The sequence below is a fragment of the Drosophila bipectinata genome, chromosome 3L (assembly GCF_030179905.1).
Source record: "Drosophila bipectinata strain 14024-0381.07 chromosome 3L, DbipHiC1v2, whole genome shotgun sequence".
NCBI classification, from domain to species: Eukaryota; Metazoa; Arthropoda; class Insecta; order Diptera; family Drosophilidae; genus Drosophila; species Drosophila bipectinata.
Genome location: NC_091738.1, coordinates 19,043,672 through 19,063,681, shown reverse-complemented (window position 1 = coordinate 19,063,681; position 20,010 = coordinate 19,043,672). Strand labels below are relative to the sequence as shown.

At 38.0% G+C, this 20,010-nt stretch overlaps 1 protein-coding gene and 1 long non-coding RNA gene across 6 annotated transcripts; one reads left to right on the top strand and one right to left on the bottom strand.

The window, feature by feature from the left end:
- Window positions 1–162: 162 nt before the first annotated feature.
- Shal (Potassium voltage-gated channel protein Shal) lies at window positions 163–18,086 on the top strand. Of its 5 annotated transcripts, none has more exons than XM_043211793.2 (7): window positions 163–470; window positions 9,244–9,834; window positions 9,896–10,808; window positions 11,544–11,706; window positions 12,000–12,188; window positions 14,769–14,921; window positions 17,751–18,085. In XM_043211793.2, exons 2-7 carry the CDS (start codon window positions 9,633–9,635, stop codon window positions 17,844–17,846), a joined length of 1,716 nt encoding a protein of 571 aa, XP_043067728.1. In that variant the 5' UTR covers window positions 163–470; window positions 9,244–9,632; the 3' UTR covers window positions 17,847–18,085. The 5 variants fall into 5 exon arrangements, with proteins under 5 accessions (XP_043067728.1, XP_043067727.1, XP_070136116.1 ...); XM_043211792.2 differs by having other exon boundaries at window positions 9,220–9,834; XM_070280015.1 differs by having other exon boundaries at window positions 163–493; window positions 9,220–9,834.
- On the bottom strand, window positions 15,366–16,791 carry LOC138926372 (uncharacterized). The gene is made up of 3 exons (XR_011442859.1): window positions 16,456–16,791; window positions 15,568–16,403; window positions 15,366–15,505 (listed from the first exon to the last, which is right to left on the bottom strand). It is a non-coding gene; the product is annotated as an uncharacterized lncRNA (long non-coding RNA).
- Window positions 18,087–20,010: the final 1,924 nt, after the last annotated feature.

Here is a 20,010-nt window from a genome sequence, read left to right as displayed (position 1 = left end):
AAGGCAGCAGCAGTAGCAACATCTGTTCTGTTTCAGTGGCCACCACTTGCTCCGGGCAGTGCGCCGACTCCGAGAGCATATGTATTTCTAGTGTCCCGGATTCGGATTCAGATTCGGATGGCGAGGGTCGGAGGCGCTGGCGCTTTTTGCCTTTCTGTCGTTTTCAATTTTCACTTTCAGTTTGTCGAGAACGTTTGAACTCAGAGCAGCGCCCAAAAGAGTTGAGCGCTTTCAGCCAGCGGGACGCAGTTTGGGCCAAGCTTTTTGGCCATCGTGCGTGCAGCAGGCTAACAGAAAATTGTAAATTCAAATTTGGCCAAAAGCGAGCTAAAGTTAAGCAAAAAGTAAAAAGAAAAGCCAAAAAGCTGATGAGAAAATGTACACGGAGTGTCTGAAATAGTGCGGAGAAAAATGTGCGGCTAGCGGATCGGAGGAGAAGGAGAAAGAGCAAGGAGGTGGCGGAATCTAGTGTAAGAGGCGACAAGTGTAAAATGTAATAAACCGAAAAAGCGTATGTGTGTGTGAGCTAAACAATTTTCCGCAGATTTTAAGAAGCAGAACATGGTCGAGAGATCATCAACAAAAACGCATGTATTTAGACAATATTAAAAATATTAAGGCATAAAACAATTGTTTAATCAAACATCAGAAAAAGCAGATTGCCTGCCCAGAAAATCCATAAAAAGCGGCTTGCGAGAGATTTTCTCCTGTCTGTCTCTCTTGCCCATGTGTATGTGTGGGTAGGAGTATGTGTGTGTGTGTGGGAGTGTGTGTGGCAATATTCGTTTGCTTTTTTGATTTGTGAAAATGTGTGTATCCGCGAATGTTGCTGTTGTTGTTCTCTCTGCTGCTGCTCGCCCAAGAATACAACAGCCGCACAAAAAAATTGGAAAAAAAAACACAAAAAAAAATGGATATTTTTAATATCTACAATCTTTTTTAACAGTCCATGTCCTTTTTAAGTGGCTAAAGCTTTTAAAACCATTTTTTAATTGCACCTCGTGGCTGGCATGCAACACAACAAGTTGTTTTTGTTGTTCCTGCTGCTGCAGCTGCGACCACTGATGCATAGTTGGCCTATTTAAAGCCGCCTCCACACATTAGTCAAATACCCCCTAGTACCCGCACTTATGATATTAATTTATCCAGCAGCGGGCCAGAGCAAAAAAGTTATTCAAAAAAGTGTAGAACAAACAAAAAAAAAGGTTGGCCATATAAGAGTGAAGGTCGTCTGTAGGAGAGAAAGAGAGAATGGGGCAGCAAAGAGCAGCAGGACACTGCACAAATTTTTTATAATTATAAGCTATATTAGTTTTGTGGGTATTGTTTAGTTTTTAGTCTTTATCTCTAAGTTCTTCATATAAACTTTAATATTAATCATACGCCCTGTTGTCATTGTCTTATATGGGATAGGGATTATAGATACTTAACTAAAAAAAAAAGTATTTCCTTGTGGTATTTGTATTTGTTTACCTTTAAAATCTAACACTTGTGCTTTTTTTTTTAAATAAACATTTACAAATATTAAGTATACGCCCCATTGCATTATGCATTATGTATGTTTCAGAAGAGAGGTTTCAAATAAAGTTTAGAAATGTCTATTTTATTTCTAAATCTTACATTAAACATTTATCTAAGATTTTTTCTCAGCGCAATAGCTTTAGTCCATTTGCTGGCGTAAATGTGCGAAAAATCCTTGGCTTGGTTTTTGGCGCAACAACAAACCTTTTGTCCCTGTGCCAGTGCGTGAGTATGAGTGTTTGGGTGTGCGTGTGTTTGTGCGATGACGCGCTTAATGCAGCAAAAGCAGCGCAGCAGCCATGCAGCAGCAGCAATAGCAGCGCAGCGCAGCCAGCCGAGTCCTGTCATTGCAGCTGTTGTTTTGTTATCATCGGATTTGGTTAACGACCGACTGCATATTGTCCTTAAGCCCCTGGGTATTTCAATTCGGATAGTTTTCTTCCTCGTTTCATCTTGATCCTTGGTGGTTTATGCTCAGTTTCCTATAGAAATATTGCCTTTGTGGGCAATTATCAAGGGGATTTCATTGTAGTCTTCAGTCGGTTTTCTTATTTATGACTGGATAGATAAATATTATTAAAAGAGTTTTTTTTTTAGGGAGGACTCTCGTATAGTATATTTTTCTTTGAATGCCAGCTTCTATACTTGTTATTTGGGCTACTATTATAATTTAAAATCTTTTGTGCGACCCTGGTTATCCACACACTATAATCTATATAAACATATATGTGTTACATGTATCCCGTATATATCCCGTCCAAAATAACCACCCACACTTTCAACCGTACGTGGTCACAGTTGTATGCGTATTTATACGCAGATATAATCACATTTCACGCATGGAAAGGCTTAGCGGGCCTACATAAATTACGCCATTGGCCTTAGCCAGCCAGCCACTCCACCGTTTTCCACCCACAAATTCGCTGCGGCCTAGGATATGGACCGACAGCTCTTCGGGTCACTTGCACGTCCTTTGGATCTCGCTCGGCCCACTCCACCACACTTTATTCGCTCCTGATTTTCTGCTTGTCAGGGCCATCAGGGCAAAAGTTTTTTCGGGGATTGGGGGCTTGGATGGAGTGGGCCAAGTAGATTGCAACCGTTACAGCTGGCGATGCTGGCCAACTGATAAGCACGAGTCTCTAAAGTTTTTTATGAGTTTTGCAATTAATTTGAATAGCAAAATGAAACTCACGACCAGCTAGAAGCGGTCAACATTCCTTCATTATGTAAGCCAAAAGTTGTACACTGATAAAAGTATCTACAGGATGGTTGAATACATATTTTATGCTTAGTCTCCAGGCTCTGTTTGATTTCTTTTTGTGTAGGTGAGCCCTCTCGTCGGTTCACAGTTCGGAGAATTCCCCTTTTCCTTGTTATTGCCAATATTTGCTTGGTACACGCAATTTAAATAATAAATCAACTTGTAATCGAATTGTTGTGGGTAGCACGCGGTGGGTATCCTTTTCTTGTTCTGTCCTCTGGCGCAACATGACGTATGAGCAATGCTTTAAATTAATAATACGCATACGCAGCGTTGGCCATTCAAATGAAAAAATATGCTTGAAATTAACGAATATTTCTGACTGGGTGCATTTTAATTGGTTACGCTTCAATAATAATGATGGGAAATTATTGTGGCCATTTTTTGAGCGGATTTACAGGCAATAAAATATTTAATTCATTAGCAATTAATGATTAAGTGACTCGATTAAGTTTTTATATATGAAACAGCCTTAATGGGTCCATCAAGCAGGTTCTCTGTTTGATGGCAAAGAAACACGAATGTTTATAAAGGATTAAACATTATTTATGACACGGCGTCCATAAACAAACATAATTAGCTGCTCTGGAGGGGAAATTCGTATCTGCTGACCCAAAATGCAATGATACTATAAACCATAGTCCATATTGCAACAGAGATATTTATAGAGCATCGGCAATTGGAAATAAATCGCTCATAAAACCAAATTAATTTCCATCAAGGAAAAGGCAGCAGCAGCAGCAGCAGTAGCACTAAACCAAATTAGTTTCTTTGAAATGGTTGCCAAATAGACACCTTATTTGGGGAGGAGACACCTTCAATTGAGTTCTTGGCTGAAGGATACATAAGCCTCTACTTAAGCGTAGCGGCGGCAGACACACACAAGCCAGAAAAGTAAAAACACAGCGCTACGGCGGCAATAAGGAAAATTATAAAATGCTCATAAGGCCCAGAGACAAACGGGCAGAAATGTTTTTTGATGTTGAGCCGACAGCGAAGGCGACCCGAACCCGAAACATAAAACCCAAAGACCAAAACCCAAACCCCAAACCCCAAAAACCCAAGACCCAAAACCCAGAGCCCCCAAAACCCCCATGGGTCCCATGAGCAGGCGCAGAGAACGTCTCACTCTCTCTCTTAGTCTTTCTCTCCCTCTAACTCTCTCTATCTCTCTATCTCATTTCTCACATTTGTACATATTTCTCATTTTTCATTAATCCAATGGAATAAAAATTAAAACATACAAAAACAAAAATGGCTTGTAAACAAAAGAGGGCCAAGAAGGAAATTCAAAGCAGTTGTGAAAACGTTTGGGCTTTTCGGATATTTTCGGTCTATCGGAAGGGGGGCTAGAGGATTGTTGGGATTGTTTAAAAATAGCCCCAAAACACAACTAAAAGTAAACATTGTTAACTTATTGTCAATAAAAATACAAAATTGAAATGCCCCCACCAGGCCATAAAATTGCGTTTATGATCTGGAAACTCTTCCATTTCACGTTTCATTTTTTTGTTTGTTTCGAATTTTTGCTTCAAAGTTGCAATCGGTTTTTTCCTTCTTATTTCCACCTAAAAAAACTTCCGCTTTCTTTTTTAGCGGGTTGTGGGTGAAAGCTAACTGACAGATAGAGAGAGAAAGAGAGCGAGAGAAAGGCATACGGAGAAAGTCAAGGCATCATAATAACGGAGACCCACGCAACGGCTGGGAAACAAAATTCACAGGATTTCCGTAGATTTCTCGTGTATTTTGTACATTAATGCCTAACTAGCATTTTGGGGCCCCCCAAATTGAATGGAACGGTCTCGAGGGCCGGGCCGGGCCGAGCCGCGCCGGGATCTGGGATCCGGAATCTGGGTGGGTGGCCCGGGTTGTTGTTTGGCCCGCCTGTTTGTACTTTATAATAAACAAAAACAGAATCATAAAAAAACGACGCGCCGACATCGGAAAGCACAAACAAGAGTGGAAAAAAACGAGCGATACGGCCAGCCAAGGATGATATGCCCTGAAAGGCGCATTAATAGATAATGAATGTGCTAGCCTGGCGGTGTAAATTGATATGGTTATTTCATTGTCAAAAGTCAAATAAGTATGCTACACAAATGTGAATTCAAACTGGGTGGCAATCTTTTCTTGATTTGAGATTTTATGAAAAATGGGCGTTATTATATATTTTTGAATTATAGAGCATAAAAAGATATAAGAAATGTTTTCAAAAGATAATTATATATTCACTGTATGAAAGTATAGTAAACTCTAGTACAGTATAGTATTTTAAAGACATTATTTAGAAATTACCTCAACTTTTTATATTTAAAAAAAAATAAGTATCTTAATATTATTACCCTCCTACTAGTCTTGAAAATTAAAGTGAATTCTTCAAAGAAAATTATTCTTAAAGACTGAAAGCATTTAAATTACCATCAATATTTTAGTAATTTTTTATAGTTATAATATTATAAACATCAAAATTATGCCATAAAAAGTATGGAATTTTAGAAAAGTTCATTCACTTGTATATAATAAAAAAGAAATATTTTGTGCCCGATTACTACGTCTAATTGTAAATAAAAAATGAATATTAATCAAATTCAAACAAAAGCAAAGGCAAACAAAGAACTTCTTTCAACAAAATGTTTAATAAATGGAATCCAACTTGAAGTTCATTTCGCTCACCTTCGTTTTCAATTCGAATCCGAAATCCGTTGATTGAAATGTTTATAATGCCTGTCGCAGATCCCAGCCCCAAGTTCGAATCCTCCCACTCAAAAAAAAAAAAAGAAGAAAAAAAAAAACGCTACACAATGTTGGTGGATGAGAATAAGGTGTGGATGGATGGACAGATGGATGGTTGGATGGATGCGCATCATTATTGTGATGAGAGATGAGAGATGCACGGGTTTTGTTGTCACTGTTTTGGGCTGCGAGGGGAACTCTGTCTTTCCGCACCCCTCTTAAAAGGTGCAACCTTGAAGCGAAGCATTGGCGAGGGCAGCCAACTAACTGGCAAATAATTAGGAAGCCCCTCTCCAAGCGAAACTAAAATAAACTGTGCAAATAATTAATGCTGCCCGAGAGTGAGGGGGGCAACTGAGCAAAAAATAAGAACGAAACAAATATATAATAGGGACATGTGGCGCCTTTGTTTTTTTGTTTCGGAGCCAAGCGGAAGTCACCGTCAGCACCCCAGTCGGCGCCAAGGTGTTTCTCCACGGGCTGCTGGACGGCAGGGCAGGCGGGGATAGGCAGAGGTGGTCACAACCGTCGACTTTCAACCTCCTCGTCCATCGTCCTTGGCCCCACATTTGATGTTTGACAATTTATTTTGATGGCACACAACACGCACCGAATACGTTGATCCTGCTCCAGCCCTAGCTCCTGCTACTGATGTTGATGTTGATGTTCTCCTTGGATTGGATGGCCTAACGACACCCAGACATCAACATCAACGTCAGCACTGAGCTGTGGGCGGTTGTAGGTGGTAGGTCGGGTAGGCTGGGTGGGCAGTGAAGAGCAAAGCAAACGGCATTGATTAATTTCCATTTCGTCCACAGCGAAACAACAAAGGCAAGGTCAACGACTACGTATACACTGAGGGGAATTAAAGCTAAAAAATCAAGTAATAAATAAGATTAATCAATATTACTTTAAGGAAATAGTATAACAGCTATGAACTTGATAAATCTCTGTGTATTACATATCTGATAAATATTAGATTATATATGCTACAGAATTAATTTTTTCTTAATAAAAATCATAAATAATATATATCTAGTTAAATATATATTAATTTTTTTGTCTGTATTCAATGACTATGATGAACGTCAATCTATAGTGGAAAATTGTTGATAGGATAATGTGGCATTAAAACATTAAGGCCTGACACCAGCCCATTGTCTGCGGCTCTTTGGTGTCGAATAGTTCGTGGGTTGATGATGGGTGGTGGGTGATGGTTGGTAGGTGGCTTTGGGAGGTAGGTGGCCTATGGAAAGAGGACATCCAAGAAGGTTGAAACTGTCAGATTGTTTGACTCTTCAGCACTTAATGGACATGAAATTTGTTGGCATAATGTGCGCGGGTTTTTTGGGGGAAAATAAAACGCATATATATAGATAGGATCAAAAAAATAGGAACCTTTAATATCCTATAATCAATAAATTGTCACGAAAAACAGTTATCATTTTGTAAAAGAATAACAATCCGAAAGGATTCCGTATAATATTCATTTTGCATGTGATATCCTATCCATTTAACAACCCATCCAGAGTACAAACTTGAAACCCATTCCCATCCATCACATGGACTAACCTTGCCTAACCTTAGCCTTCACCTATCGACAACCTTTTGTAACCGTGTCGTGTCTTAGTGGCTCGCATTCAACCGACTAATAACTTCTAATGGCTATTGTTATGGCAACGCCAAATGACAAACGCAACATCCACTTCACCCTTGTGTAGTTTTACACCCCCAGGTAGACCTCTTTAAGACGTTTGCCTACAGAGAGAGAAATATATAACTAACCTTACTTTTTAGTCTGTAGAAGCGGAATATCCTTACCATTACTTAGATCCTAGCACCTGTAAGCCCTTACCTATGGAGCTCAAACCTATACTATTCTAATATTATCAAGATCAAGCCTCTTTTCTCTGTGTAAACCCTATAAATATGCAAATGCCTTTGCACACGATACTGTGTGATTGGGTATCAGTTTTCGGGCAGTGCAATCGATGTACTCTCGGCCAGAATAACAATCGTGGCCGTGCCAGTGACACAACTAAAGACAGAGCCATAAATATTATATAAATCAAAGACACACATTATATAGACTTCAAGAGCCATGCCACGCCATGACATTTATGGAAACAAATGACTTTTTGTCACAGTTCCAAGATGGCTTGGGTGCTCTTGGGGGGGGTGGTCTATCGTATCTTGCAAGGCCGAAGGACAGACACAAAAAGTTTTTGCGTTTTAATTGTCGTTTGGAAAATGACTTGTGGCCAAAGAAACGTAGTGTTTACTGTCTATACACACTATATAAATGCACATAAATTTGTTGTGCGACTGGCCGAGCGGCAAAAAACCCACAAAGCCACCCACACAGTTTCCACAAATAATATAGCCAAATGTTATTTTAAATGTCAGTGGCAAAATTTTAAAGATTATATTATTGCACAAGCTATGGTTATTGATCAAGGATGAAAGAAAAAAAAACTCGATGAGTACATGATCGTCATTAGCTTAAATAACTTAGTGTTTAGACTATTGAAAATATTCTTCAGATTATAAGATATCTTAATCTCATTTTAATAATTTAATAGAAACATTTTAAAATCTACATTTTAATGTAAACAGCACAATAATAATTAAAAGTTATGTATGTTCCATTATAACTACAAAAGAACCTAAATGTTTTATTAAAAATAGTCAGAAATGAATAAAGAATCTTGGCCAAAAACCAGTACCATCCAGACATGGTCAGATGGGTGGAAGACCGTCCTCTGGTCGTTCACATTAAAATATTCCTAGATACTGACGGGGGTGGTAGTACGGTAGTCCCCTTCTGGGACTGCCCGCCCCTCCAGGGGTTCGATTCTGTTTGCCTCGTTTAAATATTTAGACAGAGCGCTGCTCGAAAACGCATTGAATGGCGTTGTCTGTCGATGAACCGACCCCCCTGCCAACGCTACTACCACTGCCACTGCTTCTGTTGCTGTGAATCATTGAAAATGTGCAGAGGCGTGGAGCGAGGGGATAAATGGATAATATAAACAAGTGAAGCGAGAAATTGAAGAGTGGGTCGATGATGTCTGGGTGTGTGTTTGGCAGAGCGGGTTGTTCCCACAGATTTATGATAATATTTATGCTATGAGAAAGTCGGAAAAATCCGCCGAATGCATAGAATACTATTCGGGATTCCCCATAAACTTTACAATTCGATTGAAGTGAATTTCAAACAATGGCTTGCTTCTAAATTAAATGTGGGTGTTTTTATTTTTCCAATGACCGGACCCCCAAATAGAATACTTTTCACATGGCTTAAATGGCCTCTGGGAATTTGCGTGGTATTTAAGTGTAATTGTGGGTGTTGTTTTGGATTTTTAGAGTATTTGTTTAAAGAATAAATGAAAATATTTGATTTAACATTGGTAATTAGTTTGCCACACGTTTCTAGTTTTTTTTTTAACACATTTTTTCTTTGATTTCATGGAAATATTAGATTAAATTGCTGATCGAAGCTCTTAAAGATTTTTGTAGTTTCTGCAGATTTTAGATGAGAAAAGTGTCAGAAAACTTTCAACTGAAATTGCATTTTTGTGCGCCTGAGAGGAGAAACTTTTTCTTGAATTAGAACACTCATACGCCCCGTTGTATCATATCCATCCCACAAGTCCTCTTGTACTTAAAATCTTCCAACTTTTTTCTTTATTTTCTTGCAGTGCTGCACATGAACACAACCGAAGCATAGACACACACAGGAAACTTTTCATATCCCCGCAGTGAACAATAAAAGCAAAAGTGGCAGCAGCACCAAACAAAAATGACAGCAATAAGTTTAAGCAATAAAACACAGCTTGCCGGGCACTGCGAAAATGCAGCCTGAAGACAAGAAACTAAAGCAGCGGGCTAAAGCTTTAAAATAGGAGTTAATCGACATAGCTCCAACCTACCCCAATCCCAGAAACCGAAAAAGAAATCCCCTTTAATCCCCGAAATCAACTGCCAAATCATATATAGAAAATATTAATTTAAAAGAAGATTATAAAGAGAAGCTGCTGAAAGGGAGCCAGACCGGAGAAGGGAGGAGAATCACTAGAGTTAACCGGGACACTGAAACATTCCACCCCATAGCATGGCCTCGGTCGCCGCTTGGCTGCCCTTCGCCCGGGCGGCGGCCATCGGGTGGGTGCCGATAGCCACCCACCCACTGCCACCGCCGCCAATGCCCAAGGATCGCCGCAAGACGGACGACGAGAAGCTCCTCATCAACGTCTCCGGCCGCCGCTTCGAAACGTGGCGAAATACCCTGGAGAAATATCCAGATACTCTTTTAGGTAATCTATCTAAAAACTATAAAATCGTAAAATCCTTAAACTTTTTATTATTTCCCAACAGGTTCCAATGAAAGGGAGTTCTTCTATGATGAGGACTGCAAAGAGTACTTCTTTGATCGGGACCCGGACATCTTCCGGCACATATTGAACTATTACCGGACGGGAAAGCTTCACTATCCCAAGCACGAATGCCTCACCAGCTACGACGAGGAGTTGGCCTTCTTCGGCATCATGCCGGACGTGATCGGGGATTGTTGCTACGAGGACTACAGGGACCGGAAGCGGGAAAACGCCGAGCGGCTGATGGATGACAAGCTGTCGGAGAACGGGGATCAGAATCTGCAGCAGCTAACCAATATCCGGCAGAAGATGTGGCGGGCGTTCGAGAATCCGCACACGTCCACAAGTGCTTTGGTGTTCTACTACGTGACGGGCTTCTTTATCGCTGTCTCTGTGATGGCCAACGTGGTGGAAACGGTGCCATGCGGCCATCGTCCTGGCAGGGCGGGTACCCTGCCCTGCGGTGAGCGCTACAAGATCGTCTTCTTCTGCCTGGACACCGCCTGTGTGATGATCTTCACGGCGGAGTATCTGCTCCGTCTGTTCGCCGCCCCCGATCGCTGCAAGTTTGTGCGCTCGGTGATGAGTATCATCGATGTGGTGGCCATCATGCCCTACTACATCGGCCTGGGCATCACCGACAATGACGACGTCAGTGGCGCCTTCGTCACGCTTCGCGTGTTCCGTGTGTTCCGCATCTTTAAGTTCTCCCGCCACTCGCAGGGACTGCGGATCCTCGGCTACACGCTCAAGTCCTGCGCCAGTGAGCTGGGCTTCCTGGTCTTCTCGCTGGCCATGGCCATCATCATATTTGCCACCGTCATGTTCTACGCCGAGAAGAACGTCAACGGCACCAACTTCACATCGATTCCGGCGGCCTTTTGGTACACCATTGTCACCATGACCACGTTGGGGTAAGTCGACTTTTAAATTGTTGAAACAAATATTTTGTTAAGTGTTAGATGTAGAAAAATATGGAAGTAAACCAAAAATCTTTAAGGTATTCCGTTTAAAACCGGATGGAAATTGACTGCCCTGGATGCTCTTTTGGGGGTTTAAAGCATTTCGGGAAATTTGGAAGGGGTCTCATCAGAAATGTTGACAAAAAATTTTAAACATAAGGTAGCTTTTTGATTTTGATCCAAATTAATAGAAAATTGACCCATAATTCGTTCAAGGTATTCCGCTAAAGAATCACATCCTTCATTATTGACAAAGATGTGGATATGTTAAAGATATAGCCTTCGCTGGGGGTCCTTTTGGGGCTCCTATGCATTTCAAAATTCAAAAGGGGGTGCAAAAAATGTTACAAACAATTTTAAAGAAAATTCGGAGTAAAGCTAATTAATTGAGAATCGATATACAAACCGTTATATGTATTCTGCTTAAGAATCGGATGAATATTGGTAAAGATATAGGCATCTTTGAATACCATTGGGGGTCTTATTTTTCGACCATTGCAATGGGTTCGTGAATTTTACGAAAAATTTTCAAAAAATATGTAGGGTTTCAGTAGACTGCGTTGCATTATGCGAGGCTACCCGATGCAAGGGTATAGTATTTCAAAATCCTTGTATTTTGATTTCATTGTTAGCTTTTGCCATTCCTTCATACATATAATAATACTGACATCCTTCCTTCCTTTGCAGCTACGGCGACATGGTGCCAGAGACAATAGCTGGCAAAATTGTGGGCGGCGTCTGCTCGCTCAGCGGTGTGCTGGTCATCGCCTTACCTGTACCTGTTATCGTATCGAACTTTAGTAGAATCTATCACCAGAACCAGCGGGCAGACAAGCGCAAGGCGCAGCGGGTAAGCTACAATATCTGAAACGTTTACACTTGGAAATATTTATGAGCTAAATATAACTTTGTAAATATAACATATAATTTTGTAAATATAACATGAAACGTAACATATTTCCAAGTTCCAGTGTAAAGAAACTACATTTTCTATTGGCAGCCATGTTTTAATCCTTATATTATGGAGAATAATTATTTTAATTAGGGTAAAAGTTCATGTTGAAGAGTCTATTAAAATGTTCCTGCACCAGTAAATGGCAGTGCCACCCGCATTTACTCATTGTGTGTTAAATGTCCTTGCAGAAAGCTCGCTTGGCGCGCATCCGGATTGCCAAGGCCTCGTCCGGAGCCGCTTTTGTCAGCAAGAAGAAGGCCGCCGAGGCCCGGTGGGCTGCCCAGGAGTCCGGCATCGAGCTGGATGACAACTATCGGGACGAGGACATTTTCGAGCTGCAGCACCACCACTTGCTGCGATGTCTGGAGAAGACAACGGTGCGTATACGCGATATGAAATGCAAATGCTTTGTCCTTCGGCCCCGCGGCTATCTGTCTCTATATATATACAAATTTATAAATACAAAAACTATATATATCTATCTTATACATATATGAGAAAAATATTCCTTTCACCCGACTTGGCGCGCTTTAGTGTTTAAATTTTTAATTTAATTTTTTTAATTTTCATATCATTTTCCGTGTTGTTTTTATTCCGTGACAGATGTAGCAACATTTGAACATCTCAGATATAGTAAGATATTGTAAGGTTTGCCACAAGCTCATTAGGCAAGCAATGACAACCATAACAACAACATCAACAACAGCAACAACAATAGCAACAGCAACCACACCAACAACAGCAGCGGCGACACCAAAAAATAAATCCAAAGCCATGTCGAAGGATATATTGTTAAGAGCTTTTAATCTATCGCGTCTTCTCATTATTCAAAATCGCAATCGAAAAATGCAAAAGGCGTTTAGAAAACACCACAAAAAAAACTGAACTGAAAGGCAAAAATATTCAGCATTTTTAGTATGTGGAACTATATTTTGTTTACAAATTTTTATAATTTTCATTTCTCGGTTTTTGGGCGCTTTTTTTTCCGATCTGTTTTCTGTACATTAATTGTATCTTCTGTATATGTGTGTCGGATTTGTTGTATTACGTTCTAAGTTGTATGTTCTAAGTTCACCATTTGTGTCATGTTTTTCACACGACCTGGTTATCATCTAGCTTTGGAAATCGAGCAAATATAAATACATACATATAGCCATATGAAAAAAAATTAAAAATAAAAAAAAGCAATGAATATCAATGTCTATGCTCTGATAAACGAATATAAATTCGCCAAAGTAAGTGCTTTCGGTTTGTATTTAAGTTCCGTTGTTTCTTCAATCTTTCTCTATCCCTATCTCTTTCTAACTCTCGTTCTATCTCTCTCAGTCGCTCTAACTATCTTTCTTGTTCATGTTTACGCGTTGCAATTAGTTTCTATGATTTCCAATTTTGCATTTTCATTTTATCTTTGTTGATTGTCGGTTGTGTTTTTTTTTGTGAGTTTTTTTTTCTTTTTTTTCATAAAAAAATCTTTAAAAAATGAAAAGAAAATACCCCTTTGTTGAAGGAAACGATTCGTGTTGAATGCTATGCGCTCTGTTCTGTTTTAAGTTCCTCGAATAGGTCATTACCGGACCGAGTATCGGTCCGGACGGTATGAGAATGCTCCCCCCCACATGCCATAAAGTAATTTTCGAAACGTCCATTTAAGCCATATGCAATCGATTGCTGTCAACATAAAACCCAATACGAAAACAAAAAATCTAACAATATTAAAGTCTAAACAATTCCAAAACGCTCGGGTGCCTCATCAAATGGTGGGAGGGAACTCTAAAGCCATGGACAGAATGCCAAATCACTTAGGTTGCGCTATAAAAGGCCCATTAAAACATTGAATTTGTTTTTCCAAATTTATTGGGAGTAAATTTGAATTCACATTTGGTTTTAATGATCATTCATTGTTCTTGGGAAATCATTGAAGAAATGGATTTTTAAACAGACATTATACACTATGCGATTCGGTAGAAAGCTATACAGGAGGGAAACCTTTAAAATGTTGAAAAGATAGGGAATCATATTTTTCATTATCAAAAATCCAAAAATATAATCTCTGTTCAGAAACCTAAAAAATATTTTTTTCTTAATTTTTTTTATGACTCTTTGAAAAGAGGTTTTAGAACCGTAAAGTATAGTAGCATCTTTTATAGGTTAGTAATTTAAAACTTTATGTGCATTCTAACCATATATGTGTCCTAACCCCCTTTGATGAGTTCTCCACTAAATCTCCTACAAAATCATAAAATAATATTTGCCATAAATTGAAAATCGGCTAGATGCGGCTATAAACGCGGCCGCGTTTTAAAAGCTAGCTGGAGAAGTCGCACTCGAATGTCGCTCGCTGGCGCTTGCTTGTAATGCCCCTACCCCCCGCCATTACCGCTCTCGTTCCGCTAAGTGATTGCCCGCCCGCTGCCCCGCCCCCTTTGGCTGTTTAAAAAATAAAACAAAAAAATGAAATGTTCTCATAGTGTTTTTGTACAATTGTCATTGCTTAGGAGCCGCAAAAAAAAACAGTAATAATAATGTAAACTTTATATCACATCACTTCCTTTAAGTTTAAGCGTTTAAATGTTAATAACTTGTTCCCCAAAAATCCTGCCCATTTTTCCCCATAGATCCCGGCTTAATGTTCTAATTGTTGTTGAAACTTGAAAGAGACAAAAACTCTCGCTCTTTCCCTGTCTATCTATACTGCTCTCCCCTTTTCAGTATTTCTGTTTATGCGTATGTTCTAAACCCTGTCCTGTGTGTCCTTTGTATCCTTTTGTGAGTGTCTGTGTGTGTAATAATCCCCCTGAAGCCCAGCTCCCCCTCCAAAAAGTCTATATTGTAAATTGTTTAAACTAAATCATGCAAAAAAAAAAAAAAAATCAACATTGTACTCTATGTATTCTTCGTTTCTCTTTGTAAAATTCTTCTCTGGCTGTACACAACTATCAATGCTCAAAAAACCGCAGGATCGAGAATTTGTCGAGTTGGAAATTCCGTATAACGGTCAGCCGAAGCGGCCGGGCTCTCCGTCGCCGATGGCCAGTCCCGCCCACTCGACAAATAGTGCCGCCGGCCTCCTGCAGTCCTGCTGCGGTCGCTGCTGCTCCCAGCGCTACCAGGTAAGCTATATCCTTTTACTTGTACAAAGAATACCCAAACACACACACACGTTATCCTTGCCCCCGTCCCCTCGCCAAAGAGTGTGCGACAAAATGTGAATAATATGTGTGCCCTCGAGGGGACCGAGTGCAACTGCAGGTGGGTGGCAAAGCCATTTTATTCCGTAACCCCTTCTACAACTATACATTATGCAGTTCGTATGTGTTGTCTTTGATATCTTTCTTGACCTGTATTTGTATTGTACATCTCTCACCCACACCCGAATCAAATAATAATGGTATAGAGCCTTGTGCCTTGAGCCATATATTTCATTAAGGACTAAAAGCATTTTAGACGCATCTTAACATTTTAACAGAATAATGCATTTTCATTAGTGTTGAAGGCTGAGAGTTTTCATCCTTTTTTCCATGTTTTTACTCAAGTTTTCATTAACGTCAAAGAGTATTTATTAATTTAGGTAAGAACAGGCCTTTGAAGTTTAAACTAACTTTATAAAGATATATTTGAAGGACAACATCAGTGCTTTTGATTATGTGTTTTCTTTCACAAACATACACAATTCGGAGTGTTCCAGTTCTTTCACCTAAAAAATATATATAAGACATTTTAAAATACCATTTAAAAAAATGAATGCCAAAAGATCACCTTTTCAATTTCCGCTGATCCTAAATACGCTTTCAGTTTCAATGGTTTCTCAGAGGTATAGCCATTTTTTTGTAAAATGTTAAAAAGCAAAGGCCAAAGTTCTTTGGAAGGTGCCTTGGGAAAACTGTGCCAACTAATGCTTCGGAGATTCTTGCAGCAAGAGATGCTTTCAAGGAAGAATTTCTCATCTCGGCATAGAATTTCCAAATTTTCCAGGGTTTCGGATTGTTTGGTGATCCATTCGTGAAATTTGATGGTAAAATCATTTGTTAAATTAAAAGATATTTTTAAGACGAACGTACGAAGTTGTGGGAAACATGGAAGGGTTGCATATCTAAAAACTCTATCAGATAGCTCTAAAGAGTTAAGATTATTTTTAAACATTGATATCCAGCGTAGAAAGTCCTCGGCCGTACCGGTATAATTTTCGAGACTTAACGATTGTACCCTCGGACAATATGGAAATCGAAATTTCTCAGAACGGTGTCGATCAATTCGTAGCTCTTTCAACTTAGGGAAGGACCATTTTGATGTGTATTTTACATCTATGAAATCCATAACGGCTCTATCTAAATCCAATATTTCTAAAGTTTTGCCTAGGCGTTCGATCCAGGCACAAAAAACGTTCTTTGAACTAAAACAAGCAGATCGTAAAATAAGATTCCGTAGGTCTGTACAACTGGGAAACGGGGCACCAATGTATGAACGTTCTATTCTTAAGCACCTCAACTTATTCATTTCATAGCACTGTTTGCACGCCAGGGAGAAGAGTATTTCCATTCTCCTGTTTCCTACAAAACAAAGTTTTTCCAGTTCAGCTAAATAACACATATTATCTAAAAAGGAAAAATAAATTAGGTGTTTTTTTCATTGCAAGAAAAATCATACCTAATCTTACAAGAACGGCTTGCTTAAATGATTTTTCTAAAAAAAATCGTAGACTTTTTATATTTAGATATTTAAGATATCTAAAAACACTAATGTATACGACTGAGTCAAAGCATTTTCCAACTAGCGTCATAGATATGGGATTTTTGAGCCTTTTTAATTTAAAAAACTTCGATAAATTTCGAATTGCCGTCAAATATCTTAAATTTATAGAAAGCATGTCGGGATAATGCTGACCAACAAGAACAAGTTCTTGATTTTCGAATTTGTTCATTTTTATATATTCTATGGTAGAATCATTTTTTTGGAATATAGTTGGAAAAGAGCCGGATGTGATGTCTATTTCGTGTATTTGGGAGAATTCTGATCGGCAGTGGAAGCAGAATGCGTCTTTTAAAACATTATCTGCTTGGATCAACATCACCTTATCGATTAAGTCTAATTTCTTGAAGATCAGGTCTAAAATTTCCACAGGCAAATCCGTAATTTTGCGTTCCATATTATTTTATTTTATGTTCAAAAATTCTTGTAATAGAATCTTCAAGTCTGATAAGAACATCCAGAGCTTCTGAAATGACGCATCATGAAAAATATGTACAAAATTTATAAACTTCTTGCTCTGAAAATACTATAACGTAGGCGTTAAAATAGAGACCTTCTTAGTTCGAAATACTGGATCGACTGGAGTGAAGTCGATCTGTTGCGGGAAAGAGTTTCAGATTATGAATGTACATACATACACACATTTTGCTCATTTAATAGAAATTTATTCTAAGAAAAAAATACAAGAATTTCGAGATAAGAAAATTTAAAATGTTCTACTTTATGCGTAATACGAAATATATTCATTAGTTTCTCGAAACACAATAACAAATTCATGCACAAAACTAACAAAATATATATACATATTTTTTAATTTTTTTTAACCTTGTTTAAACATTTTAGAAAACTTCATAAAATCTTTCAGCACAAAACTATGCTATATATATTTAATTCGTAAAATGTACAATACATGTAGAAAAATTATTAATTCTCATTATTTCCAAAATCACTTCAAGCTCTAATATATAGAATATTTAAGACTTTTTAAACAGTAAAAATTATACTTAGATTTTGGCTAAAAACAGCTTTAGGCTGCTTTTTTGAGAGACTAGGCCGATCGAAATCCTTAAATTCGTCGTGCTTGGTCCACTTTTGAGGCTTCTGTTTCTTTTTTGGTTTCAAGCGCATCATTAATCATCTTAAATGCTCTCATGCCCTAATGCACTTTTTTGGTTGTTCTCGTTCTTGTTTAGGCCTGCGGTAAATACATGCCCGCTGCCAGCAATGCTCAAAATAGCCAAAACAATCAGCCCATGGATGGCACCTATCTGGTGGAGGCCTCGTTCTGAGCCGGGAGCGAGTTGGCATCCAAGTCGTCAGAGAAGTCCCAGAGGAATGAAAAAGAACCAGCCACCACAGAAACATCCACATCAAGAGCCACATTCACATCCCAATCGATGACGAGATCGAGATGATTTATGTTTACTTTACGTTTAGTCTAACTTGAAAAGTTTTTAAACTAAATTGAATTCGTTTGTAGGCATTGTCGTGTGTATTAGTCGCCAAATGGAAACCAAGAAAACGAACACAAAACTATAAGAAACACTAATAAATACACAACAAATGAAAATAATATACAAGTGTACTCTCTAAAATCTGATTTTCGAGTTTAACGAACAAGATATTTAATGAAAAGATCAACAATTGCAGACTCAAATGCAAACATCTCTGAATGTGTAAAATGTAAAAAGCACATTAAAAATTAAACAAAATGAAATAAAAGTGCCGAACCCAGTTTCTGAGGCGGCAAAGTCGGATTTGATTAGCGAAGACCCGTTAATGAAAAACAAAAAAAAAAAACTAAAAACTTAAAAATAAAAAACAAATGAATAATAATAATAATATGCAACACTATTTACTTTATTTAGGTGACAAGATAACAACAGCAAAGAACCGATACCGAAGCATTTTAGAGGAATTTACTGTGTATGTTTTAATAAAATGAGAATAATAAAGTAGTTTAGACGGAAAACAAAAATAGTTTGACGAATGTACTACCCAGCAGGTGGATCCAACCGATATGAATACCCAATATGGGGCAGAAGAACACTCAAGCACGTTGCATTGGGTCCAAAAAAAAAAAACACTAAAGTATTTAAAAAAAAACAGAACACAATAAAGAAATTTTAACAGAAAATGATTTGTGTAGTCAGGAACAAAGAAATGGAAAGAATGTTATGAAAGAAAATTATGAACAAATTATTATTACGAATTCGTGTATTTTTTAAATGGTCCGTAGTTTAGTAGGTATGGTCTTGATAAACTAGCCCTTGTGCATTTTGTTATTTTCTCATTAAATCGAAAAAAAGTAAAATTTTCCGCTCGCCTTCATTTTTTCTGCCAGACCGCCTCCCATATAGAGAAAAAAAGGTTTCAGTTAATCATTTCACCTTACTCCTTCCCTTTCTCTGTAATACTTCAAAGTGAACTAATCAAAATCTATTGAAAAAAGTAACAAAAGAATTAAAACTTTCTTCCAAGAACTAAGTTAGCAAAGAAACTATTTAAATGTATATGTGTGTGTAGGAAAGGCTTTAAAGAATTGGAGCATTAACTAACTAAATGAACTCTTAGCAAATTCTAACAGAAATTTAAAGTATATTAATTAATTCTAAATTAAAAATCAAACATTTAAAATTAGTTCAAGTAAATAACTTTAAAAAAAACAAAAAACAAAAATGGAAACGGAAACAACAACAAAAATATGGAGCTTGTATGTATGTATAATAAATTTATTATGATTACTCTAATTAATATTATTATTATTATTATTATGGCGATGATAAAAAGAAAGACGATGCTGTTGACTATTTGTTTCTAACTCTCTAAGTTGCCTACTAATTTTCAAAATGCTAAATGCAAACCAAATTAACAAGAATCACAAAATTTTGTTTAGCGTAACAAAGTTGTGAATAAAATACAACAGAAGGCGATTACGATTAGATTGAAAATTTACAAAAACAATAAAGAAAACCAAATCAAGAAGACAAAACCCATAATTTGGTTACTAAAAAAAACCAACCAACTCTTGTAGCGATATTCTAAAAGAAAACCAATCTATCAAGAAAAGAAAGTCGATAGTCGAGAAACGAAAACACCCAAGAAATATCTAAGACGGAGGAAGACGACATTTCTTTGATTTTTAGTGATATGAAATTCGAATTGAGTAACTGAAAACATAAAAACCATATACTCTGCCACGGGTCTCTGCGAATGAAACAGCTAAAGATTAATAATGAATTAAATAAAGAAATCTGTTTACTTCCACCAAACAAACAACTCTCTTTTTCTGTCTGTTTATATTGCTTTCCAGAAATGATTATTTCTGCTTATGCATATGCACTTAACCCTGTCCTGTGTGTCCTGCGTATCCTTTTGTGAGTATCTGTGTGTGTAATAATCCCCCTGAAACCCAGCTTCCCCTCCAAAAAGTCTATATTGTAAATTGTTAAA

Coding starts and splice junctions, on each gene's coding strand:
- Shal (XM_043211793.2), top strand. CDS start 9,633: ATGGCCTCGGTCGCCGCTTGGCTGCCCTTCGCCCGGGCGGCGGCCATC. Junction 9,835..9,895: donor ATATCCAGATACTCTTTTAG/GTAATCTATCTA, acceptor ATTTCCCAACAG/GTTCCAATGAAAGGGAGTTC. Junction 11,707..11,999: donor ACAAGCGCAAGGCGCAGCGG/GTAAGCTACAAT, acceptor ATGTCCTTGCAG/AAAGCTCGCTTGGCGCGCAT.